This window comes from Sorex araneus, chromosome 8 (genome assembly GCF_027595985.1).
Source record: "Sorex araneus isolate mSorAra2 chromosome 8, mSorAra2.pri, whole genome shotgun sequence".
NCBI classification, from domain to species: domain Eukaryota; kingdom Metazoa; phylum Chordata; class Mammalia; order Eulipotyphla; family Soricidae; genus Sorex; species Sorex araneus.
The window spans coordinates 10181331-10207474 of record NC_073309.1 but is presented as its reverse complement, the minus strand read 5'-3'; the positions used below and the strand labels follow the sequence as shown (position 1 = coordinate 10207474).

Here is a 26144-nt window from a genome sequence, read left to right as displayed (position 1 = left end):
GCTTGTCCAAGGCCCCGTTTAGGCGTTTCCCTTGGGTGGACAGAAAGTGGACAGGAGCTTTCTGCACACAGGCAGGGAAGACGGAGGGGCCAGCGAGCTCTTGGGATCACGTTTGCACCGTGGGCTGCCACAGCCATGTCTGTCATCTGCCGGATGTGTCGGGGGTGCGGGTTGGACGTCTCTGCTGTCCGCTGCTGGTTGGATGGAGGGCCCGGCCTCCGTGGGGCCTGTCTGTGGAGCCTCATGGTTGGCGTTCCTCTGGGCTAGTTCCCACACCACGTCCGTATCTTCCGTTTTCTGCAGTCTTGAGTCCACCAATTGTTGTCCTTGCCGCGTTCTGTGCTCTGCAGGTTGCTTTATGAGTTGGGTCCAGTCCCTCTGGGGTTCTTGATTTAAACAGGAACGGGCCGAGAACATGGCACTGGGCACGCGCTGCCTTCTGAGCCAGGCGGTGGCAGGCCCCCCCACCGATGAAGTCGGTAGAGTATGACAGGGGAGGTGTCTGCCAGTTTGAAAGCAAAGAAACGATACGCTTTGGTTTTGCTTTTTATATTTTGGGTTACACTCAGGAGTGACTTCTGGCAGCATCTGGACAACCGATGCCGCGTCGACTCCTACAAGTCCAGTGGCTTACCTATCTCTCTGCCCGACTTAAGAATCCCTTAGTAAAATGCAAAATAACCCGTTCCTGCCAGCATTTCTCACATCACTGAATCAAAGTGAGGTTCTTTATTGGACCTGACTTTTCTTACGGAACCTACGGCTAATTGCTGATTTCTCAGGGCTCCCATTTTCAGCAGCGCGCGCTGCCACCCCTCACTCCCCTGCCCCACGTGATTCAGCAGCTGCCGAATCTGTTCTGATACTGAGGCACCTTGGGAGTACCTGGTGTCCCCTCACGCCCTTTTCCAGCCGGCATTGTCTCTGGGTCCATGCTGAGCCTTGGACTTTTTTTTACTCCTGACTGCTCTTCACCCCCTTTCGTGGGACCTGTCCTTGTGTGGGACGCCCACCCCCAGACTGTGGAAGGCACATCCCTGGCATCCGATTCTTTTATTTATTTATTTTTGCTTTTTGGGTCACACCCGGCGATGCACAGGGGTTACTCCTGGCTCATGCACTCAGGAATTACTCCTGGTGGTGCTCAGGGGACCATATGGGATGCTGGGAATTGAACCCGGGTTGGCCACGTGCAAGGCAAACACCCTACCCGCTGTGCTATCACTCCAGCCCCCTGGCATCTGATTCTTAGCTCCACAGTCAGTGGTGAGGAGCAGAGGAACGGGTGCATCGTCTCTGGAACCTGCCGCCCAGCCCTTTAAAATGGGGATAAAGGACCTAAAGAAGGGGACCGTGCGTGTTGGGTGTGGGGACCTTCTGGGCGTCTCCTGGAGAAGGACATGGAAGAAGAAGGCAGCAGTGTGGCCAGGAGCGTGGGCCCCGCAGCCTGGTGATGGCCCTTGCTGGCCCTGCCCTCTATTGCGCATGGACTTGGGCGGCAGCACCTCGGTCCCTGCGTTGAGGAGGAGGAGGAGGAAGTGGCCCGGGCTGGGCCTTGGGAATGGGGCGCTGCCTGCGGGCTCTGCCAGGACCCCGGGGCACGCAGCCCTCATGGCGTCCATTCGGTTGGATTTGGGGGGGAGGTTTGGAAAGTTCAGTCTCCGTGGGGGAAGAGCTGGTGCCGTGAGCGCATCTGCCCCGCGGTGGCTGCTGTGTTTCAGCCTTCGACACCCTTCCACAGCGGCGGGCCAGCCCCTGCCTGGCATTCTGGCCCAGGGCTTGCAGTGAGGAACAGGCCTGCACACCAGCGGCTTTCAACTTGTCTCCACACGCGGCCAGCACGGGCCCCCGGGCGTGCAGTGAAGGCCACTGCCCCGAGGCTTGTGCAGGTCCCCGGATGGCCGGGCGCGAGCCTTGTCCCTTCAGAACCCACGGAACCCCTCTCCACACCTGCTGTGGCTTCCAGGCACGGCACCTCCTCACCCGCGCCTCTCTCGAACCAAGTTTTCTGGTTTTATCAGATTATTTGTGCGCGCGCGCGCGCGCGCGCGCACACACACATACACACACACACACACACACACACACACACTGTAAATGCTCGAGATGAGCTGTAATCCCTGTGAATTCCTTGGGCTGTTAATTAGAAGGGGATGTTGCCCTGCACCTTTGGGGGTGTTTCCTGGACGCAGGAGGCTGTGCTGAGGGGGCTGAGGTGGCGTCCCTCCAGCCGAGCGGGCCCGGGGAGCGGGGAGCGGCAGAGCTGACCAGCCTCTGCCTGTAGGCACGGCCCGTCGAGCTCCTCAGCACTGAAGCAACAGTTTCCCCTCCAGTCCTGCGCTTGTCTTACCCCTTTGTTTGCCTTCTTGGTGTTCTGCCAAACAGCCTCTTGTGAAAGGACCGCCTAATTAACCCTGTGCTAATTAACAATTTAAAATTACACAGTGCGACTGTTCATGTTTAATTCTCCAGGAGCTGAAGCAACAGCGGGAGCCCCCTCCCCTTCCTGCACCAGCCCTCCCCCCTAACTGTTGCGTCGGGCCCTATCTCCCCACGGGGAGGTGATAACTCTGTCCTATCCTCTCCCTAAAGAGGGTGATGGATGGCTTTGTTAATGGGGGGGGTGGCGGGGAGGGGGGTGGCGGGGGGGGGGGCGCTGGGCACGGCGACTTGCTGCCCCTTTGCGCTTTTGAGCCAATTGATCTTTGCAGAATGCAGAGTTGGATATTGGCAAGGAGGGGGTGGGGGGCGGGAGGGGGGAGCCTAGGGGAGTTTTTGTGTGGGAGAGGATCCCGGCGGGTCTGGTTGTTGGTGGGGGGTGGGGGGAGACGCTTCCTGATAAAGATGTTGGAAGTCTCCGGAGATGTGTCGGCAGAGCCTCCCTGAACTGTGAGCCTGAAGAGAAGCCGCTGCGCGTGGCCGGGGGGGGGGGCCGCACATCTGTGTGTGAAGGGAGTTTTGGGGTGGACGCTGCCTGCGAGGTGACATGTGAGCGGGTCCTGGTATGAGTGAGGGATGAGGAAGGGGGCGCAGAGCCTGGGCGGGGGGCTGGCTGTAAGCGCGGGGGACCCGCCGGTTCCCAGGCCGCCCGCTCTCACCGAGGCGCATTGATTTTACGGGAAACCGTGTTTACAGACAGCGCCGATCGACCTGCCGAGTTGACTTCTGCCTCCTTTAAGTAAGAACTACCTTTTCCTTATCGACTGCCTGATAAACAGCGGGAGGGAGAGAGAGTCGCAGGGCGAGAGCCAGGGGTGCTCCAGAGTCCCGGAGTGGGAGGCCCCCACGGGTGGGCTCCAGAGCCTCCTGCCTACCCCCTCGCTGCTCTTCCCAGGGGCTCGTGTGGGACCCCAAATGCCCGCCGCCTGGTCACGCGTGTGAGTGCTCATTCAGGTGCCAGGCACAGTGGGGCAGGCAGTCCTGGGAGCACCCGCCCTGCGTCTGCAGCACCTAAGCGCCTCTCCTGGGGGCCGCGATACAATGCAGAGTCTGTTGTGGGGGCTGGCCCCAGAGTTTGCTCTGTCCCTCACGGACAGGAGGTGCCGTGGGTCCCCACACCTGGCATCTGGGTAGCAACGTTCTGCGAGGCTCTGGGGGCTGCTCCCCTGACTGCTGTGCTCCGAACACATTGTGAGGGGCTCCTGCTTTCCCCCCCTCCCTGGATGTCCCCCCCTCCCTCATCTTGGGGACTGGCATGACCCTCTGGCTCCCGAGATGGCCCCCATGGCATTGTTTGGGACTCGAAGGCTGAGTGAGGGGCTGCAGAGCTGGTTGTGGGATTAGGGCACCGTGCAATCCCCTGCAGCCGGGAGCACAGCTGGGTGTGTCCCTGGAGAGCCCCCAACGTGGCTGTGATGTCCCACGCAGGGAACAGCTGTACCTCATCCTTCGACTCTGCCTGTAATTGCTGGGACGGGTCCTTGTGACTCTTGAACACTCCTTGGACCATCCTCCTACCTCACCCCCCCCAAAAAAAAAAAAACCCATCTGACTTAGGCAAGTTTTCAAAAGTTCCGGCCCCTTAACTGGATGATTTGTGGAGGGCGACACGGGCGGAGCAGGAAAGCCCACCAATTAATTGGTAAACGCTTGCAGGTTTCTCGGCCCGGCCTGGGCTGGAGAGGAGATTGGCTTGGCTGTCGATGCGCAAGTCCCTGGTGAAGCATCAAAGCCCTTCTCCTTTATCAATCGTGGCCTCCCCTTCCCGCATGTTCCTGTAACTTACCAAGCATTTATGACATTGATTTTACAATCGGGCTGTTAACCCTCCCGCCCCCTTCAGGCCTGCCAACCTTTCCGGCCCACGCTGTCAGTCAGACGTCGCCCAGCCAATCAGGCGCGTCCTGCAGGAGCACCCTGCCCGGCCCGCACCTGCAGCCCCGCTAAGCCAGGCCAGGAAGCGCCATCCATCGCCCTGGCCGTTCGCTCTGGCTCCGCGTGGTCCCTCCCGGTCTGAAATCAATAGCGTCTCTCCTCAGGCTCACAGAGTCTCGTTGTGATGGAGTTTGACGGTACCTGCAGAGAGGCGGGCACGTGCGCGCATGCGTCCCAGACCAAGCAGGACACGCGCGTTCTTAAAAGTTCCTTCTCTGGAGCCTTCTGGTAAACCTGCCTTCCCTGTCTTTTCCCGAGGGGGAGCTGTTGGCTTGCTGAGCAGTTAAGACTCTCCAAGAAGGAGAAAAAATAAAGAGAGCGAGAGAGAGAGACAGGGGTGGGTGGGAGGGAGCCCAAACCTCCATCCTTCACCCGCCGGGTATGAATGACACAGTGGATGGAGAAACAGCCAAGTGTTGCCGAGGAAGGTGACGTGAGGGGAGGGTGGCCTGGATTTGTTGGGGGGAACGCTTAGCCCCGAGTTGCTCTGGGAGCAGGGCCAGGACATGGCCCCGGGTGGCCAGTGAGCCGAGGAGACCTTTCTCCCCGGGGATACAGGTCTGAGAGGGCAAGCTCCGCTCTGTGGCACTTTGGAGTCGGAAACGGAAAGGCCCCCGGGCTGGAGGGCAGCTGCCGGTCTGGGGGCTAATAGCTGAGAGGCCCACGTGGAACAGGGCTCGGGCCCAGCTGCCGCCTCTGCGGTCGCTGAGTTCCTTGACAGCCCGGCCAGCAGGGCAGGGGTGCTGACGTGTGTGTGTGTGTGTGTGTGTGTGTGGTGGGGTGTGCGGTGTGTGCTCGTGTGCATGGCCAGCTCTGGGATGGGCAGGGGTGCTGACGTGTGTGTGTGGTGTGTGTGTGTGTGTGTGTGTGTGTGTGTGTGTGTGTGTGTGTGGTGTGTGCGCGTGTGCATGGCCAGATCTGAGATGGGCAGGGGTGCTGACGTGTGTGTATGGTGTGTGTGTGTGTGTGTGGTGTGTGCGCGCGCGCATGGCCGGCTCTGGGATGCGAGGAGACCCATTCTTCCCTGAAACCTCCGGCCTGCAGCCTGCTCCTCCCTATTTTTAGTCTGCAGCCCGCTGAGTCACACGCAAGGGTGTTCTCCAGCTTTGTGGGGGAGGAGACGGAAGACACCCGCCTTTTGGTTCCAAGGGTATGGATGGGGCAGGGCCTGGGCCCCGGTTTTGCTGACCGCCCGTCGCCTGTGGGATGGCGTGCCCAGGCCCTTGAGGGGGCGGATGCAGTTGATGGTCGCCGAGGGGTTGTGCTGAGCCGCCTGGGTCTGTACGCTTTGCCCCCCGAGCCCCGTGGCCTTCCTGAGGAGGGTGACGGCCCAGAGGTCCCGCCATGGGTCGGTTCGCCTGCTGGCCCCGCACCTTTATTGTCCTTCCCTGGGATGGGGGCTGAATCCCCCTCCCTTCGGCCCCCAGCCCCTCCAGACGCGTCGGCCACGTGTGCTGCCCTTCCGTCCACCCTGCAGGGCTGCCGTGGCACGCCCCCACCCCACCCCCCTTCGGCCTATCCTCCCTCCTGCCCTCCCTCCCTCCGTCTTCTGCCTCCTCCGTGGCCTGGTGTCCTGACGCTGAGGCGGTGCTTGCTCGGAGCCCCCGAGTGGCCCACACCTGGAGTGGGGAACCTCCGGGCCCCTGCCCTGCATTCCCCCCATCCCCAAGGGTGCCACCTACCTGCCCCTCCCCCCAGCCTCTCCCAGGTGCCGCGCGGGGTCCCGGGGCCCCCCCGCCTGCCGCCTGTCTGGGATGCGGGCAGCAGCTGCCGGGGCGCCCTGCCCCCGGGAGCCTGCGTGCGGGACCTGAGCCTCGGCCCTCCTAACCGCTTTCCTTTCTCTCTCTCTTCCCCTCTCTCCCTCCTCCCTCCCGGCCTCCGCCCTTCAGGTCCAATCCGTACTGGGTGCAATGAGAGCTCCACGCGGGCCTCGCCATGGAAGGCTGTGACTCGCCCGTCGTCTCGGGGAAGGACAATGGGTGCGGGCTCCCTCAGCACCAGCAATGGACTGAACTCAACAGCACCCACCTCCCCGACCAGCCCGGTAGCATGGAGCCGCCCGCCAGCGAGAGCCACGGGCCCCTGGACGGCCTGAGGCCCCCCTTCAATGAACGTCTGGCGGAGAGCCCCACCCCGCCCGGGGCCCCCACGGCCACCGCTGCCGCCGCCGCCGCAGCCCCCGAGCCGCTGCCGGCGGCCGCCCCCGAGGTCAGCTGCAATGAGTGCGCGGCCTCCTTCGCCAGCCTGCAGAGCTACATGGAGCACCACTGCCCCAGCGCGCGCCCCCCGCGGCCCCTGCTCCAGGACAGCGCGAGCGACAGCAGCGAGGAGGGCGACGAGGAGAGCGACGTGGAGAACCTGGCTGGGGAGATCGTCTACCAGCCGGACGGCTCTGCCTACATCGTCGAGAGCCTGGGCCAGCTGGCCCAGAGCGGGGGGCCCGGCGGCGGGGGCGGCCCCGGGGGCGGCAGCGGGGCCCTCCCTTCGCTCTTCCTGAACTCCCTGTCGGGGGCCGCCGGGGACCCCACGTGCGCGGCGGCGGCAGGGGGGGCGGCGCCCTCCTACCCCCAGATCATCAATACGTTCCACATAGCCTCATCCTTCGGGAAATGGTTTGAGGGCCCAGACCAGGCGTTCCCGAATACCTCAGCCCTGGCGGGGCTCAGCCCCGTCCTGCACAGTTTCCGCGTCTTCGACGTGCGTCACAAAAGCCACCAGGATTACCTGAACAGCGACGGCTCCGCCAAGAGCTCCTGCGTATCCAAAGATGTCCCCGACAATGTGGACCTGTCCAAGTTCGACGGCTTCGTGCTGTACGGCAAGCGGAAGCCCATCCTCATGTGCTTCCTGTGCAAGCTCTCCTTCGGCTACGTGCGCTCCTTCGTCACCCACGCCGTGCACGACCACCGCATGACGCTGAGCGAGGACGAGCGCAAGATCCTGGGCCACAAGAACATCTCCGCCATCATCCAGGGCATCGGCAAGGACAAGGAGCCCCTCGTCAGCTTCCTGGAACCAAAAAGCAAAAACTTTCCTCACTCTCTCGTCCCCACCGCTAACCTCATGGGCCCCGGACACAGTTTCTACGGGAAGTTCAGCGGCATTCGGATGGAGGGGGAGGAGGCGCTCCCCGCCGGCCCCCCCACCGCCGCGGCCAGCGCCTCCGCCAGCGCCGGCCCCGAGCAGCCCCAGCCCGGCCTCCTGACTCCCAGCACCCTCCTGAACCTGGGCGGGCTCACCAGCTCGGTCCTGAAGACCCCCATTACCTCAGTCCCTCTGGGGCCCCTGGCCTCCAGCCCTACCAAATCCTCAGAGGGCAAGGACTCGGGGGCGGCCGACGGCGAGAAGCAAGATGGGGCCGATCCTGACGGCTTCTCGGAGAAGGCAGAGCCCGCCGAGGAGGAGGTGGAGGAGGAGGAGGAGGAGGAGGAGGACGAGGAGGTGGAGGAGGAGGAGGAGATGGAGGAGGAGGAGGAAGAGGAGGAGGAGGAGGACGAGGGTTGCAAAGGACTCTTTGCCAGCGAGTTGCAGGGCGAGCTGGACGACAGGCCCCCCGGGGAGTCGGGGGCCGCGGCGGCAGGTAGTGGCAGCAAAAAGGACCTTGCTCTCTCAAACCAAAGCATTTCTCACTCCCCCTTAATGCCTAACGTGCTCCAGACCCTGTCAAGGGGCACGGCTTCTACTAGTTCTAATTCCGCTTCTTCCTTTGTTGTCTTCGATGGTGCGAACAGGAGGAATCGTTTAAGCTTTAACAGTGAGGGCCTCAGGCCCGGGGTGGCAGAGGGCGGCCGGAGGCTGGACTTCGCCGACGAAAGTGCCAATAAGGACAGTGCCGCAGCGCCGGAACCAAATGAAAGCACAGAGGGCGACGACGGGGGCTTCGTGCCCCACCCCCCGCACGCCGGCTCCCTGTGCGAGCTGGGGGTGGGGGGCGAGTGCCCGGCGGGCAGTGGCGTCGAGTGCCCCAAGTGCGACACGGTCCTGGGCTCGTCGCGCTCGCTGGGCGGCCACATGACCATGATGCACTCCCGCAACTCGTGCAAGACCCTCAAGTGCCCCAAGTGCAACTGGCACTACAAGTACCAGCAGACGCTGGAGGCGCACATGAAGGAGAAGCACCCGGAGCCCGGCGGCTCCTGCGTCTACTGCAAGAGCGGGCAGCCGCACCCGCGGCTGGCGCGGGGCGAGAGCTACACGTGTGGTTACAAGCCTTTCCGCTGCGAGGTGTGTAACTACTCCACGACGACCAAAGGCAACCTGAGCATCCACATGCAGTCCGACAAGCACCTCAACAACATGCAGAACCTGCAGAACGGCGGCGGCGAGCAGGTCTTCAGCCACTCGGCGGCCGGGGCGGCGGCGGCGGCTGCGGCCGCGGCAGCCGCTGCTGCCAACATGGGCAGCTCCTGCAGCGCCCCCTCGCCCACCAAACCCAAAACCAAACCCACGTGGCGCTGCGAGGTGTGCGACTACGAGACCAACGTGGCCCGCAACCTGCGCATCCACATGACGAGCGAGAAGCACATGCACAACATGATGCTGCTGCAGCAGAACATGAGCCAGATGCAGCACGGCCGCCACCTGGGCCTGGGCAGCCTGCCCGCGCCCGCCGAGGCCGAGCTCTACCAGTACTACCTGGCCCAGAACATGAGCCTGCCCAACCTGAAGATGGACAGCGCCACCTCCGATGCCCCGTTCGTGATGAGCGGCTTCCAGCTGGACCCCGCCGGGCCCATGGCCGCCATGACGCCCGCTCTAGGTGAGGCTCACACCCTCCCCTCCCCGCCCCCCACCATGCACCCCCTGCTGGTCCTCTTGGTGCCCGCTGAACCCAGGGCGGCCGGGGGCTGAGGGCCCGCGGGCTCTTGCCCCCTGAGCACGATTCTGTGTTCACGCCATTGAGCCGGGCCCTGCTGGAATGTGTGTGTGTGTGTTGGGAGGGGGGTGCGTTCGAGGGTCACATGTTCCGTCGGACCCCTCGCTCGGGTGGGGCCTTGGGGTTATTGGTATCTGCCACTGAGATGCCGAGAGCCTCTGGCGCGTGCCAGGGATTCCAGTGGAAGAGTTCCTTGGCTCGTCCCTCGGGTTCCTTGGCTTCCTGGGTCGCCCTTTCTGTTTTCCCCATCTTGGGGTCTCTCTGAAAAATTGCCACCGTGATCAGAAACTTTGAGGGGGGATGGTCTTGGAGGCGCCTCGTTGGTGGGGACTCCAGGACACTATAGCTGGGGTTTGATTTAACTTCAGAAACATGCTATTTATGGGGGGCGGAAGGACTGAGGGTTTGGGGCCTCACCCTGTGATGCACAGAAACTGTTCCTGGTGGTGTGCTCAGGAGCGACCCCTGGTGGTGTGCAGGGGGCATATGCAGTGCTGGATATCCAACCAGGATTGGCCGGATCCAAGGCAAGCACTTATGCCCTCTCCCACCTTTTCTCTGGCCCCTTATAGACGATTCATGATGTTATAGCTGGACTCATCATCTCCGTGACAGGAAGTCCTCATTTCTGTCACCGAGGGCTGGCTCTGGGTGCTGGGCTCTAAGATGCTGGGTTCCTTTTGTGTATGGGGCAGAAATGCTAGTGCTCTGGGATCAGTCCAGACCCAGCTTGGCTGCATGTGACTCCTGTGTGATCTCCCCAGCCCGCTCCAGTGGGTCTTGGGGACCCCTATGGAGGGATGCTTGCCCTGTCCCCCTAGCCCCCGGATCCATTTTCCACACGTGTTTGGTGATCGGCATCACGAGGAATCTGATTGCTCGGGGCACAGTAAAGGAGGCATGGTGTGATGCAATGAGAAACGCCCGCCTGCGTGCTAAAACGGTGTGCCGGGGACAGCGAAGTTGGAATCCTGCTCCCTTCCTGGCGGCGGGCGTCTCAGGCCACGGGGAGAGAAGGCGAGTCGACTGTCTGTCTGGACGCTGAGTCCTGCCCAGCCGACTTGTGGCCTATGGCTAGGATGGAAGCAATAGCGTTGGAGTGTTGAAAACCACACGCCTCGATGTCAAGAGGATCAGAGGCACTTCTTTTTAGGGTGTGTGTGTGTGGGTGGTGGTCAGGGGGTGCATTCGTTGGTTGAGTTTCTGCCCACCCCTCTCCCACCCACTTCCTGTGCTCAGGTGACCCCCTGGGTCTCATAGCCTGGATGAGACTGGACCCCCTCGCTCCCGCTGACAGGGTGTGAGCTGTTCTCCGTTCTCCACCAGGGCCTGTCCTCGACCACGTTTCTTCCCGCCTGGTTTAGGCCAAGGCCAGCGCCCGGACCTGCACCTGTTAGTGTGGTTTTGTGTGGTGGGTTAGTGCTTATTGTGTCCCCCTGCTGTGTCTCGGTCCGCCTTGTGCGCTTACCCTGCTGCGTGTCTCAGTGTGGCTCCTTGGGCTCTGGCCGACTCCAGAGCATGAGCCTGCAGCTGCCGAAAGAGAGGGGACTGACTGGCTGACAGGCGCCAGTCACGAGTGTCCCCCAGAAGGCGCCCTGGGGAAGGCACTCGGGGCAGGGCAGCAAGACACTCAGATCCCCCCCTACCCTCCCCGGAGGGAAGTTTTGGAATTGGGGATTTCTTGTTCTCGAGGAGGCCGATCTTGGAGGAAAGCGAAGCACAGCGTGGGTGGAATGGAGACCCCGAGCACAGATGGGTTTGCGTTGGGCCAGAGCGAGAGTCCTGTTCCCTCCGAGGGCAGCATTTTCTCACTCGGGCTGAATTCGGACCCAGGGGAGGTTCGTGCTTTTAGACCAAGTGTCTGGGACTCAGTCGCCACCATGAGCGACCTGTGTGGCCCGTGGCGGAAGTGGCGGCCGGCATCCCCGGGGGCCTGGGCGACCCCCACAGCCTCATGTGCAGGTGACCCCTGCCATCACTGTTTTTCCTCTGGACTTGAGGCCACACCCAGTGGTGCTCAGGGCTGCTCCTGGCTCTGTGCTCAGGGATCTCTCCAGGAGGAGCAGAAGGGGCTGGGGCTCGAACCCGGGCTTCCTGCGTGCAAAGCTCATGCTCGGGCCTTGTGAACCCGTCTCCCTGGCTCAGGACTTGAACGTGTCCTCAGGAACTGACCCAGGTCATCCCAGCAGCCCTCTGAGTGTCCGGCATCACTGAACGTCAGCAGGGACCGGTGGCTCGGTGCCCTCGATCCTGCAGAAGGTGCCAGAAGGACTGAGGGCTTGAGGTGTGGCTCCTTAATACATGCTGACATCTGCCCCTGAGTGGACGTGCCCTCCAGTTCCTTCCGTGGAGAGAAGCAGCCAATCCCAGGCCCCTCTGGGCGACCTGGAGGCTGTTGCAGGGGTGTGGGGGGGGGTGCGAGCTGTGCCGGGCTCCCTGCCAGGGGGCACGGGGAGTGTTGCAACCTGCTCCCGCTTACAAAGCTCTTGCCCACCTGCTCTTTCCCGGCCCCAGGACCCTGTGATTCTGGGGGAGCCTTTTGCTCTGCTGCTCTCTCTGCAGGCTATTAGCACGGCCCAGAGAAAGGGGCAGTTCCCAGGGTTCTCCCCGTGTCCCCCAAGCGGACATCGCAAGACACCAGCACCTGCTGGATTGAATAGGCCTCCTGGTTCTGTCGCCAATTCTAAAAATTTCCTTTTTTCATGAGCCTCCCTGCACAGCATGGATGGGGCACACTGGGGAGGTGACTGTGTGCTTCTTTGCCATGTCCCCAAGGCCCTCTGAAGTTCTCTGGGTGGAGGCACCCCAAATTCCCCATGAGTCGAGTGAGGGTCCCCAGGATGGGCCCCCCCTGCCCCTTCAGGCCCCGGGGTTCGGAAACTCTGGGTTTGTCAGCGGTAGAGCTCCCGTGGGGGGTGGGGCCTCTCCTCCAGGTGTCACATTTCTAGAGCAGGAGTGGGACAGGGCCCAAGACAGGAGGCCTTCTTGCCAGTGCTGGCCCCAGGCCGTTTGGTGGATGGCGTCAGCAGCAAACATGCTGGTTCCCCCTGGCTTCCAGCCCCATCAAGAGATGGAACTCTCGGCTTTTGCCTCCCTGCCTGTCCTCCTATAAAGGAAGGTCAGGGCTGTAGTGGACACAGCCCAAGGGACACCCTGAGGAAGGCTTTTGAGTCATTGAGCACCGGGCAGCCTGTCCCCAGACCCTTCTTCCTGGACGTGGCTCGTGTATCTGAACTAAGACACGCATGAAAACCACGATCGTCTCTTTGATGAGCTGCTCAGGTTCTAATCTATTACAAGAGCAGATGGGCAAGGGAGGGTGGGGAGGTGTCCATGGGCCATGCATGCCGGAGCTCCAGTTTTGTCCCTGGCATCTCCTGGTACCCCCTGGACTCCCGGGGATGCTCTTGGGGCACAGATCTCTCTGTGACCGCCCAACAAACGCCGCCAAGCACTTCACCCCGTGTGAAAGGTCATGTTGAAGCGTCCCTTGAGCAGCCCGGGTGGCTCGGCTGCAGCCTGGCCGTGTTCGGGGCAGGGGCTGGCGGTGCATCCAGAGCTGCGTGCATGCTGGGTCGGTGGGCCCGCTCTCCCCGCAGCCTCCCCGTGGGCCGAGCGGAGGAGCTGTGGGCAGCCAGGGGCCGGGGAAGAATGGGTGGACGGGGAGGGGCAGACCCGCCTCTCCGCTCCCTGTTCTCCTCTGGGCCTCCCAGGCCTCCAGGCCTGGCACTTGGGGCTCTTGTGGGCCCTCCTCTGGCACGGTGGGTGCATGTGCATCTCTCCGCAGGTGTGGGCACCCTCTGGAGGTCCCGTGGGGAGGAGAAGAGACCCCTGTCTGTCCCACAGAGGCTGTATCCCGGGCGGGGACACTGGCCAGCAGGTGGCACGGGAGGTGGGACGTGGTGGCTCACATCCACAGTTTCCACACTCAGTGAAGGGGACAGGTCATGCTCCCAGGAACCTGCCCCGAAGTGGGCAGGGAGGCGGGCCGTGATGAAGAATCGAGGACCGTCCCCCAAGATCACTGATGCGGTGGCATCAGTGTCTGTCACTGAGGACTCAGAAATGGGACTTAAACCTTCCTTCCCTGGGGTGTCCCAGAGCCCGGTACCAAATGCCCACTGCCCCCAGGTGGTGAGTGACCTGCCAGTCCTGCGTGGAGCATTTCAGGCCTTCTGGAAGGTTCCGTGAGACCACCCGGCCCTGTCCCCCATCCCTCTTTCCCAGCAGTGCTCCCCACGCCCCCCTCGTGCCATCCCCCACCGTCCTGCCGCTACGGACGCTGTCCTGCGAGGGAGGTTTGTCCCTGCCTCCTTACACTGAGCGAGGGGCGGCATGAGCTCTACCCCGGACCACGGGCTTTCTTTCCCCCAAAGAAGGTGCCGGGACACCCACCACCCTCCGTGTAGATGAGCCAAACCCAGGAACTGGATTTTTTTTGGGGGGTGGCAGGGTGGGCTGCAGGGGTGTTACCTCAGGGTGCTTGAAACTTCCTGTTTCCTCCTTGAACCCCGGGTCTCGGGCTGGTGGTGGTGGGGGGGTCCGGTGTTGCCGAGGGCTGCATCCAGGCCGGCCCCTAACACTGCCCCTTTTCTTTCTCCCTCAGTGGGCGGTGAGATCCCCCTGGACATGCGGCTCGGGGGCGGCCAGCTGGTGTCCGAGGAGCTGATGAACCTGGGCGAGAGCTTCATCCAGACCAACGACCCGTCGCTGAAGCTCTTCCAGTGCGCCGTGTGCAACCGCTTCACCACGGACAACCTGGACCTGCTGGGGCTGCACATGAGCGCGGAGCGCGGGCTGCCCGAGGACGAGTGGAAGGCCGTGCTGGGGGACTCGTACCAGTGCAAGCTGTGCCGCTACAACACCCAGCTCAAGGCCAACTTCCAGCTGCACTGCAAGACCGACAAGCACGTGCAGAAGTTCCAGCTGGTGGCCCACATCAAGGAGGGCGGCAAGGCCAACGAGTGGCGGCTCAAGTGCGTGGCCATCGGCAACCCCGTGCACCTCAAGTGCAACGCCTGTGACTACTACACCAACAGCCTGGAGAAGCTGCGGCTGCACACGGTCAACTCCAGGCACGAGGCCAGCCTGAAGCTGTACAAGGTGAGGCCGAGCCGCCCGCTCCCGCCAGAGTCGGGGTGTGCGGAGGGCCCCGAGGTGGGAGGCTGCGTGGAGGGAACCCGGTGCTGTCCTGCTGTTCCGGCTATTCCCTGAGTCCGTCCTTGTGGCTGCTGGTGTCGCCTCTTCCTCTCCCGTCACCACTTCCCTTCTGCTGACCCGTGTCCTCTGCCCTGTCTGTGCCTCATCTCTCCTGCCCTAACAGCCCCTGGGCCACGCAGATGGATGGCCCTCCCTCCGCGCCCCCTTCCTTCCTTCCTTCCTTCCTTCCTTCCTTCCTTCCTTCCCTCCCTCCCTCCCTCCCTCCCTTCTTCCTTCCTTCCTTCCTTCCTTCATTCCTTCCTCCTTCCTTCCTTCCTTCCTCCTTCCTTCCCTCCCTCCTTCCTTCCCCCTCCCTCCCTCCCTCCCTTCCTTCCTTCCTTCCTTCCTTCCTTCCTTCCTTCCTTCCTTCCTTCCTTCCTTCCTTCCTTCCTTCCTTCCTTCCTTCCTCCTTCCTTCCTTCCTTCCTTCCTTCCTTCCTTCCTTCCTTCCTTCCTTCCTTCCTTCCTCCCTCCCTCCCTCCCTTCCTTCCTCCTTCCTTCCTACCTTCCTTCCTCCCTCCTTCCCTCCCTCCCTTCCTTCCTTCTTCCTTCCTTCCTTCCTTCCTTCCTTCCTTCCTTCCTTCCTTCCTTCCTTCCTTCCTTCCTTCCTTCCTTCCCTCCTCCTCCCTCCCCCCTCCCTTCCCCCCACCCTTCTCTCCCCATTTTCTCACCACTTGACCCCTGCCCTATCCCTTTGCTGGTGAGAGGTGCCACACTTCAGGGCTCAGCACTTCCTGTCCCCACAGCGTCCCTGGCAGCTCAGCCAGGAGGCTGGGAGGTGGTGAACACTGGGTTTGTGGCGAGGGGGGGGTCGGGTCAGATAAGGGGGCCCCCAGACACCTGTTTCCCCTCTTCTGGCCCTCTGTCCTCGGAGCTCCTCCCGCCCACCGCCCCCGGACTGTAAATAGTCCCCGCGCTCGCGGGCCGCAGCGCTCCAGACGCACGTATTGATTTTCACTGGACTTAAAGCCTCACCTTTTCCTCTAATCATCCCATAATGGCTTTAGTATGAACAATCAGGTACAAAATCGTCATCAATCTGCCCAGCCTCCTCCTTCATGCCCCCAGCCCGCCTCCCCCGGCGTCCCCGTTCCCGGCAGGGCCTCCTCCCCGCCATGCCCTCGCAGGCTTGCTCTCTGCCGGCTTTCCCACCCAGGCTGATTTTCCCCAGGGGTTTCCCCCGCTCGGCGCCCGCCACACTGTGGGTTTGGTCGTTCATTTCCCAGGTGTGGACCTCGCAGGCGGGCGAGAGAGATTCATGTGCCCGTGGGTGGGACCCCATCGTGACGGGGCAAGGCAGGGGTAAAGCCGAGGGCGTCGGGTGTTCTGGGATTGCCTCGCAGCGCCTGGCAGGGGGTGGCAGGAAGCCCCGGGCAAGCCCCTTCCCTGAAGTGAGCTCTCGTGGTGGTCCCGGCAGCGCTGGGTGACTCCTTATGTGGCCAGCCTCGGGCGGAGGTCCAGACTGGCCACAGGGTGGTGCCAATGTGGTCACGAAAGCCTTCGGGGAAAACCCACGGAGAAAAGGGACCCGACTCAGCAGAAGGACACAAAGGGCTCCGTGCGGACACGGGTGTCGCTGTGACTTGGGGGCACGTCTGGAGGTGGCCTGGCCGGCACCTGCCCATCCCCTCGCCCCGTGGAGGGAGACAGGCGCTGGAGATGCTGAAGCGTGTGGTGTGGGCTCCGGCTTCCCTTCAGAAGTCTGGGGAGCTGGAGGCTGGGTCCCCCGGGCCACTGCGAGGACCACGCGTGGCGGGGATGAGGCGGTTTCCAGAGTGTTCTCCTGAGCCCTCTCTGGGCACACCTCCTCCTGGGTGCTGGTTTCCGTGTCTTTTCTGGGGAGTGCGGTGGGGTGTGGGGGTATCACGACAGCAGGCGTACAAGGGGTCTGGTGGCTGTGTAAGGGGCTGCCAGGGCCACGCAGGTTCTCGGCCCGCACCCTGGCGGTGTTTGTGGTTCTGGGGATCAAGCAGGGCTGAAAGTGGGGGCTCGGCAGTACACTTGGTGAGTGCGCCCCTCGGAACGGAGTGTTCCCTTCCCGGGAGGCACGGGCCTGCAGGGGTGTGTGCAGCTTTGGGCGGGGGCACAGTGTCCCGGCTTCCGGGGGGCCTGGGGAGCTCTCCCAGCCCTTCCTGGGGTGACAGCCGGAGCCGGGGCTGGTCTTTATGTGACCCTGCCCCCTGCTTGGTGGTTCCTCCGTGCGACTGAGACAAACTTCTCCGGCCGCGCCCAGGGTTTGGTGAGCCGGAGGATGGGCAGTGGGGATCAGAGGTGGGTGGGGAACCCGCTTTTCTCCGGGACCTGGCGTGGCCTGCAGTAAATGGAGATTGATTGCATGTTATTTTTCCTCTTGCTAATGTAATCCATTAGCCCAGCACATGCATAATCAGTTTAGAGCACAGTTAACTGGATGTAATCGAGTTCTTTACTGTCTGCTAGAGAAACAGCTCCAGATGCTGCTGACCCGGGGAGGCCCCCCCGCCCCCCCATCCCGGCCCCACCCCACCCCACCCTCGGCACCCGGTTCCTGGCACCCGATTCCCCACAGTCAGGGAGTCTCCCAAACTCTGCTCGACTTCCTGCTGCATCTCCTCCGGTGGCCCCGGGGAGCTTGACGCCCCCTCCTGGTGCCCCCTCCGCCCCTGTTCACTGGCTGACCGCGGCACGGTCTCAGCAGGGCAGGTGGGTGCTACTCTCCAGCTTGGTGTGTGACCTCGTGCCACTTCAGGGTCACCTCTCAGGGTCCCAGAACTCAGGGCTTATGAGGCTGCAGCGGAGGCCATGCCTGACCTGCTCCCTTGCTCATCTGTGACAGAAACAAAATCTCCCACGGGGAGGGTGTTTGCACGCAGCTGACCTGGGTTCGATCCCCAGCATCCCATATGGTTCCCCGAGCACTGCCAGGAGTAATTCCTGAGTGCAGTGCCAGGAGTTAATCCCTGTGCATCGCTGGGTGTGACCCAAAAAGCGGAAAAAAAAAAAAAATTCTCCCAAACTCTGGTGGTCACATCTCTAGGGCGTGTGCTGAGGACTGGGTCAGAGCCCTTGGCACACAGGCGTCGGTGACTGCCGGGCTCCCGGGACCAGCATGTGGGAGGAGAGGGAGGTGTGCTTCTGGGGGCCTGCAGGGCCCCCGGCAGCAGCTGGAGTCCAAGTTCTTTCTCTAGGATGTTCAAAAGTGTGGCACCAGGGCCCAGGTGGGGCGCTTGCCTTGTAGGCTGTCAACCTGGTTCCATCACCAGGGCTCCATACGGTCCCCTGAGCCCCACCAGGAGCCATCCCAGAGCACAGAGCCAGGAGTATGCCCTGAGCACTGCCAGTTGTGGCCCCCCCAGACGAAAACCAAACAGCGAGAGTGCCCGGAGGGCTGTGCCCTTGGTTCTGCCCTCTGGGCTCCCTGCTTGCACCCCTGGACCTGCCCCCCACTCTGGCCGGACTAGGAGACAGGCCTGTGCATTGCGCCGCTAGTGACCCCCGAGCGGGAGAAGCAGATGGCGGGGAGGGTGCTTGCCTGTCACCCGGGGCCCCATGCTGGCCTTTCTCCTGTCATATGCCTGCACCTTGCGGTGGCGTCCGCAGCCTTTTCCTGACTGCCGTGTGGCCTCCTTCCGGCCTGGTTTCTGCCCTGCAGCCCCTCTGACCTCCTGGCTGACCTCTCAGTTTCATGCTGTGTGCCTCCTCTCCCCCGCTCTGCTGTGTGATTGTCACCAGTGGCCTCCTAGGAATAGCCACTCGCTCTCCCCGTGAGAAGGGCTCGGTACCCCAGCAGGCACCCCACCCAGAGACAGGGAGGGCGCCCCCGGCCAGTACACACCCCAGCCCACACCATGCCGGCTCAGTGCTCCTCCACGTGGCCCTGCCTGGGGGGGTGGTCCAGGGGGTGGGGTGGCGGTGAGGGGGCACGGAGTGGGGAATAGGGCTGCCGATCGGGCTGGGGGCGGGACTGCCCACACCTGCCAGCTATTAGAATCTGGTTTCCACTTTGATGTTTTTCTTCACCTGAGAGTTATTGGGATGGAAATCCATCAACTTGGGCAGATAGATTAAGACCCCACCAGAATCTATTACTCAAACAGTTCCCAGCTGAGGGGCCTTTGATTGGGCCCAGAGCAGGGGATGGGGGTGGGGGGGGAATTGATCCTCAGCTCCAGTTTGGCACAAAGGAGGCTGCGGGGGGTGGGGGGTGACACGGGAGAGGGGGTGCAGCTCCCTCGAGAGCTGAAATTAGGAGAGGTTGGGGGCACCCGCACATCCAGACCTGCCCGGAGCCTGGGGGGCTTGCAGGCAGGATGCTGCGACCTCTTCCTAACCCCGACATTACATTTGGGGGTGTCACTGCATTCGAGGGACTTAATACTCTCCGCCTGGGGCTCTAAATTCACCCTGGGGGTGCGGAGCAGAGAGTGGGTGCGCCCTCTGCGTGCTCTGGGGCACGGGGGTCTTCGGGAGAGAGCTGTGCATGTGCATCCCTCCGCGGTGACTGGTGGCCTCTGTCCTGCTCAGGAAGCGACGGGCAGAAATCCAGGGCCGCCCCCGACTCACGCCCAGCTCTGGCCCTGGGTCTGGCCCTGGGTCACTGCCTCCCGTTAGGCTGTCCCCCACCCCACGCCCTGGGTCACTGCGTCCCATTGGCTGGTGTAAGCCCCGTCTGGTTCCCTGTAGCCCTGTTCTCGTTAAAAATAACGATTAAGGGGCCTGTGTGATAGCACAGCGGGTAGGGCATTTGCCTTGGATGAGGGCAACCTGGGTTCAAATCCTGACATCCTATATGATTCTCCAAGCACTGCCAGGAGTTAATTCCTGAGTGCAGAGCCAGGAGTAAGCCCTGAGCATCGCTGGGTGTGACCCCAAAAAAGCAAGAAAAAAATGATTAAGAAATGGTCCGCGTGTGTGTAGTTAAGGGCTTGTTGCTGCCCCCTCCTCTCGTACCTTGGTGGCGCCCACCAAGAGTGCAGGGAGGGCTGTGCCTGGGGTGGCGGGGGAGGTGTGGAAGGCTGGACATTCTGGTGGATTCCAGCACACTCCAGCCCCTGGGCCCCCACCTTTCCTGCAATGTATGGGGGCTCAGGGGGGCGGTGTTCCTTTCTGTCTCTGGATGGTGGGGCCCACAGGCTGGAAGGCTGCCAAGGACTTCTGTAAGTCCCCAGGGTCAGTCCCTCAGACCAGTTGTTAACTTCCGGTGGTCGCTTCCACAGAGGGAGTGTCCCCTCTGCCCGCCTTCAGGACCCCTCTCAAGCCACGGCTGATCTTACTATTCTGAGAGCTATCGTGGATGCAGGAAGGATGAGTGACTGATGCACCCACCTCCCCGCCCCCCACCCTGCCTTCCAGAACCTTCATTTGAAACAAACTTCCTCCTCACACCCCAACACACACACACACACACACACACACACACACACACACACACACAGTGTTATTTCACTCAACATGCTGTTTGGTAGGAGGCTCAAAACCTGAACTTGGCCCAGAATTGCACACACCCCTCCTGACTAGAGAGTGGGGTCCGTGGGTCCACATTCCATGCAGGTCTCACTCTTTAGACTCCCCATAAATGAAATTGAAATCCTTTGTTCATAACATTCCAGCCCTAATCATTCAGAAATTTGCAGAAAAGTTCCCTGGACCACCTTCGCCCATAGAGTTTTGCTCTTCTCCTCTGTGCTCCGCCGTGACTTCATATTTTAAAAAATATCTATCTCTCCTTCCCCATACCCCCTTCTTAGCTTGGAGGGTAAAGGACTCATCAGACCCCTTTAGAATTTTATTGCATTTTTTTGGGGGGGTCACACCATGGAGATGTTACTGGTGCCCACTTGAGCAAATCGATGAGCAACAGGATGACAGTGATACTGTGGGTCACATCCAGCGATGCACAGGGGCCACTCTTGGCTCTGCACTCAGGAATCACCCCTGGCGGTGCTCAGGGGACCATATAGGATGCCAGGAATCGAACCCGGGTCGGCTGCATGCAAGGGAAACACCCTAACCATAGTGCTATCACTCCAGCCCCTTATTGCATTTTTAATTATTTTTTACAAGGCCAGCATCCATGGTTATCTCAAGTGCAAGCTAATAATAAAGTTGCGGTTTATTTTTCACTGTAAAAATAACTAGTATAGTGATGTGTGTTGGTAGAGCCAAGTAGGACAAATCTGGGGACGTGTGAGTGCAGGGAGCCTCGTGCTGCCTCCATCCTCGCCTGTCGCATCTGCAGCTCGCAAGGTTGGAGTGATCAGCCTGCAGGCAGCTGCAGGCCTTCGCCCTGCTCCTATTTTGAGAAGTATTTTCCAGTCATTTTTCAGTGGGGCTCCTCCTTTCTGATTTCTGACTCTCCTCCCCAGAAGTAAAACAGTATTTTTATGTGCGTGCCTGTTGGTTAAAAATGCATATGCTCCAGTCACTTGCAAAACCTTCATAGACACACAGACACACTCACACACGCATGCACATACACTCACATGCACAGTCACACCTGCATATGTTTGCACATACACTCACATGCACAGTCACACCTGCATATGTATGCACATACACTCATACAAAATATACACATGCATACACATATACTCACAATCACAGACACATGCATACACATACACTTAAACATACACACATATTCACACAATCACGCATACACATGCAACTCACGCATTCACACAAGCATAAATATACACACAATCACGCATACTCACACATGCATCCATTCACACACATACGCTCACGCACAATCACACATGCACACATATACACTCACAATTACACATACTTACCCACACACTCACACTGTGCTTAGCCCACTTTCTGCACATAACCTTCTACCGTGACACGCCATCTCTGGTCTGTGCCTGGGGACCCAGTCCACTCTTTCTGCTGGCCCCGAGGATTCCCTTCGGAGCCCGGCAGCCTCTGGTGTGCGCTTGGCTGTCTGGGGGCTCTGCTGGTCCAGAGGGAGGAAGCAGAAGCATGCACGGGGCCACATTCACCTACGCTCCTAGGGACTGCGGTGCCAGGGGACTGTGGGCTGCCAAGAGACAGGGGCCCTTATATTGAAGGTGGGGTGCAACCCCCGGGGTGCCCAGGCATCACTCCTGGTAATGCTGGGTGGGGGGTGGGGTGGTGTCATACGGCGTGCTAAGGATCAAATCTAGTCAGCCACAGTCTAGGCAGGCGCCCCCAGCCCTATCCCGTCTCTCTAGCTCTCTGGGACCCTTTTTCTGGGGGTGGGGGGTTTGAGCACTGCTTGGTGGTGTTGGGGGACCCGGTGAAACAGGGGTCTGTCCATTGGGCCATCTCTCCGGTCCTGATGAAGACCCTTCTGGGGTCCTTCCCTATTTAGCCCCACTCGGATCCCTGGAGTGTGACCACACCTTTTCCTCTGGCATCATCTGTGAGATGGGTGCAGTTGTTCTGAGGAGGCTCTTTCAAATGATCGGTCCCCCGCCTTTAATTCCTTGGCCATCGTGTTCTGCCCTGGCTTCCTGCTTGCAGGCTTTGCCCTTCCTTTTCCGTGGTTGGTTGGTTCCGTTCCTGGGGAGGGGGGTGTTGGTGTCACCAGCCCTGCTGTGCTGTGTCAGGCGACCCTCCCGTCTTTGGTTGTGTTCCCCTCGGCTCCTGCTGTGTTTTGACCCATGCAAAACTTTTCGGGTGTATTGCAGCGTCCAGCCTGTACATCTTTTTCTCCATGAGTCGAATTTCTCTCTTTTTCGAGGCATCTTTCTCTTTGCTGCTGACATGTTAATTGCTCCATGCATTGAAACTTTTCCCTTCATCCAACTTTGTTTCTCATGAAAAGTAATGGTTAAGAAAAATAGAAGACATATTTCTGGGGTGGTGCATAGTTCTGCCTTCCCCCCTGCTCAGCCCACTGGTGGAATTCTACAAAGCTCTGGCCGCAGACCAGCCACTGTCATACAGATTCAACAGGTCCGTGGAGTCCTGTCTTCATCGGTCCCTTTTTTGTTTTGGGGCCACCTCACAGTGCTCTAACTTCACTCCTGGCTCTGTGCTCGGGGAATATCACTTTGGGCAGGGTCGGGGAACCAGATGCAGTGCTGGGGAGTGAACCTGGGGCAGCCACAGGCAAGGCAAGTGCCTTCTCCACTGTACTGTCTCCAGCCCATTTTTCAAATGGGGAAACTGAGGCACCGAGCACTCATAAGCCGGGATAAGTGTTGTCGGAGTCAGGGCTCCAAACCAGGCAGCATGGCGACAATTTTCTTTTGTCCCACCCACCTCCTTAATCTTTGAGGAGGATGTTTTGTGTGTGGTGGCCTTGAGAATTCCTTCTGTGCGCAGTGTGTGATTTTTGGATGTGTTTTCTTTCTAATGAGAAGTCTGGTGTTCCCCTGAAGCTTTCCCATGCCAGCAGACATGGGCCGCTGTGCTTCTGGCCCCTGTTTCCGGGGCTCAGGCCTCTCACGAGCACTGGTGGATACAGTCCGTCCTGTGGGACGCGGTGGGTGGGCAGTGTTGAGAGCACAGAGGGGCGAGGGCGAGTCTCCCAGCACTGCACAAAGCCTCGTGCATGGCATGTCCTCCCTGCCTTTTCCTGGTCCTCCCCCAAGGGGGGAAGTCTCCCACATGTATTCAAGCTCTGAATTTATTCAAGTTTATTCATCAAGCTTCCTGGGATGAGGGAGAAACTGCAGAAGAGCCAGGGTGCTTGGGTGCTTATTGCTCCTTAGTGGAGACAGTGGGTTTCAACGTTCAGTTTAAAAATTAAAACAAAAGAAGGGGCTGGGGTGGTAGTGCAGCAGGTCGGGCATTTGCCTGGCATGTGGCCGACCCAGGTTCAATCCCCAGTACCCCATATGGTGTCCTGAGCCTAGCAGGAGTGATCCCTCAGTGCACAGCCAGGAGTAGATCTTGAGCCCAGCTGGGCATGGCCCCAAAACTGGAAAATAAAAAGCTTTCGGAGGTGAAGTTGGCCACATCCTCACGGCTCCCCGCCTCTCTCTAGCACCAGCTGTTTCCAGCTGCAGGGTTGCAGAACTGGCTCCTCGCAGACTCCACGGCCCCTGAGCACCACCAGGTCATTTGGGAAAACATACTCACCGCCACTTTGGAGGGGGTGTGGGGGGGCTTGGGTCCCAGCAGATGGCGCATGGGCGGGGGCTCCCCAGCTCTGTGCTCTGAGGACCCTGTGTGGTGCCAGGGATTGAACCGGGCTCAGCCACCTTCCCTCCTGTGCGCTGTCTCTGTCTCTCTCTGTCTTTGTCTCTCTCTCCTGCTACCAGTTACCACTGCTTTGACAATGCAGTGTCGCGTCTGAAATAGGAAATGCTCTCTCCCCAGCGCCCCTCAAACTAGACATCCTGGGTCATCTTGTAAGAGAAAACCCCTTTGCAAGCCCTTGCCCCCTCTTGCCCAGCCCACTGGTAGAATTCTCTGAACAAAGGCCGCCCGCTGTCATGTGTATGAGTGTGGGTGCATGCACGCGTGTGCATATATGAACATGTGCAGGCAGCATGTATATGTGTGTGTGTGTGTGTGTGTGTGTGTGTGTGTGTGCGCGCGGTGCTCATGTGCGTGTAAGGGTGTCGGGATGCTCTCCTCTGCCCTCACAGGCCAGGATCGCTGTATGAGACCAGCGGGGCCAGGCTGGACGCCCTCTTTCTGGGACTTGCAGCTGGCCGAGCACCACGTGGAAGGGACTTGAGGGAAAGGGCACATTTGAATGCGCTGGGTCTCAACAGGTGTTTCTGGTTCTTGTTGTTTTGAAAGGGAAATTGTAAGCGAACAATTAAGCATTGTCAGGGAAAGGCCAAGAGTTTAGTCAGCCATTACCTCAGACGCCCAGACCTTGACCGGATTCCACTCCCAGCCTGACCGGGTCCAAAGCACGCTGTGGGGAAGGAGTCCTGGGGTCCGCTGAGCCCAAGGCTCTGCTGGGTAATGAAGCCCGGCGAGCCGAGCAGGGTTGCTCTGTGTTGGAGGTCTTGCTCAGGCTGGGGAGAGTCAGCGCTGGGGGCCTTGCCTTGCATGCTGCTGACCCGGGTTCCATCCCTGGAACCGCCTAGGCTCCCCTGAGCCCCACCAGGGGTGATCCCTGAGCATTGAGCCAGCAGTAAGCCCGCAGTATGACTGAGTGGGCCCCCCGGCCTCTAGACCCTGACCCCCCAAATAACCACAGACCCCTCCAAAAAAGAAAGCTTTGTTCACAGATGTGGGGGAAAGTGACCCTGAGGGTCATCAGACATCTTTTAAACTAATAATTTAAAAGATCCCCAGTAGAACAATATCACCCAATTCTGGGCATAAATAGGTCCGCACCATGAGCCCAGGACTCAGAATTGCATCCTCCCCCACCTCCCCCGAGCCTCACCTTGAAGAGACATCCTGGCTCTTACCTGGCACATCTTTTTCTGGCTGCTGGTAAAGTTCTTTGGACACATCCTACCAATGGACCCTAAGCGGATTCCTTCCGGGTCAAAATCTGCACAACCCCCCACCCCCATGCTTCTCCGCAAAGGAGGAAAACAACAAATGCCTCCAACCATCCTTTGCAGTCTTTCGTTCTTTTTCAAAAACCGTCTTACCAGCTTTCACATTCCCCGCCTAGACAATGAAGGAGATATGAAATTTCCTCCAGCGCTCTCTGCTCACACTTACTTGCTTTGTTGAGACTTTTTACATCATTTCCTTTCACTGAGAAGCTTGGCTGCCACACGGTGGGATGGACAGATGGACAGATGGAGTTTGCACCGCCCTGGCTCCTGGGGGCCTGTGTCCCACCGTTTTCCATGAAGATGACTGATGTCCCAGCCTGTGAGCCTTGGTGGGGTGCATGTGAGGTGCCCAGGGGCCTCCTGCATCGGGGATGCTGATGGAGCAGGCAGAGAGGGGACTAGCATGGGGCTGTGTTGTCGGGGGTGAGGAGTGCGCCTGCCCTGGTCCCCGAGCCTCATTCTGGGGGAGACCTCGGCAGTGTTTCTTTGCTTTGGGCCACACCCAGTGATGCTCAGGCTCACTTCCGGCCGGGCTCCAGGCACTCTGTTGGTGCTGGGGCCCAACCCCGGTTGGCCGGCCGTGTGCAGGGCCAGCCGCCGAAGCGTGCTTGTCCTCTTCCGCCCAGTGCTCCCCTGGCCAGTGAGCATGGGCTCTTTCTGGAGACGGACTTTTGCCTGGGAGGCGGGAAGGGCGTCAGCACCACTGCTGAGCTGGCCTCCAGTGGCCGGTCGCACCTGGTCATCTTTGTCATTCTGTCCCGAAGGCAGAGATGGAGCGTTCCATGAGGGGAGATGCCCTGTTCCCCCCCCTCCTGGCAGCCCAATGGCACGCTCAGCCCCAAGTGTACCAGCCTCTGGGTTTCCTCCCGTGGATTTGGGGGAGATGCACCCACGAAAGGGGTTTGTCCCTGTGGCTGGCTCCGCAGCTGCCTCTCTGGGGTGGGTCTTGTGTGAACAGGGGGGGTCGGGTTCTGTGTAGACTCATGCAATTGTAGCAGTTTGCTCAAAATTGATTCAGTATCAGGTGGCTGGTTTCACCCCTGGTGTGCCTCTGTGAGGGGCCCCTGGTGTAACAAAAACGTTACTTTGTTTCCCAGAAAATAAGCAAGCAAAACCCTTGGTGGGAAGGTCCGTGTGTGAGGCTGGAGCCCTTTGGGGGCGGGGTGGGGGCTCTACCTCCTGCGTATCTGGAAGCACACAGGCAAGGTCCTCAGTGACTCCGTGCTCCAGGCGCCAGACCCGGGC

General features: G+C 60.4%; 1 protein-coding gene across 3 annotated transcripts in view; it reads left to right on the top strand.

Annotated features, from left to right (window-relative positions):
* ZFHX3 (zinc finger homeobox 3) overlaps nucleotides 1-26144 on the top strand; it is a 234169-nt gene that overhangs the window by 78817 nt on the left and 129208 nt on the right. For all 3 annotated transcript variants that reach the window (XM_055144986.1, XM_055144983.1, XM_055144985.1), the window contains exons 2-3: nucleotides 6264-9133; nucleotides 13857-14353. In XM_055144986.1, coding sequence (XP_055000961.1) covers nucleotides 6310-9133; nucleotides 13857-14353 — 3321 coding nt within the window. In that variant the 5' untranslated portion in view covers nucleotides 6264-6309. The remainder of the gene's footprint in view (nucleotides 1-6263; nucleotides 9134-13856; nucleotides 14354-26144) is intronic.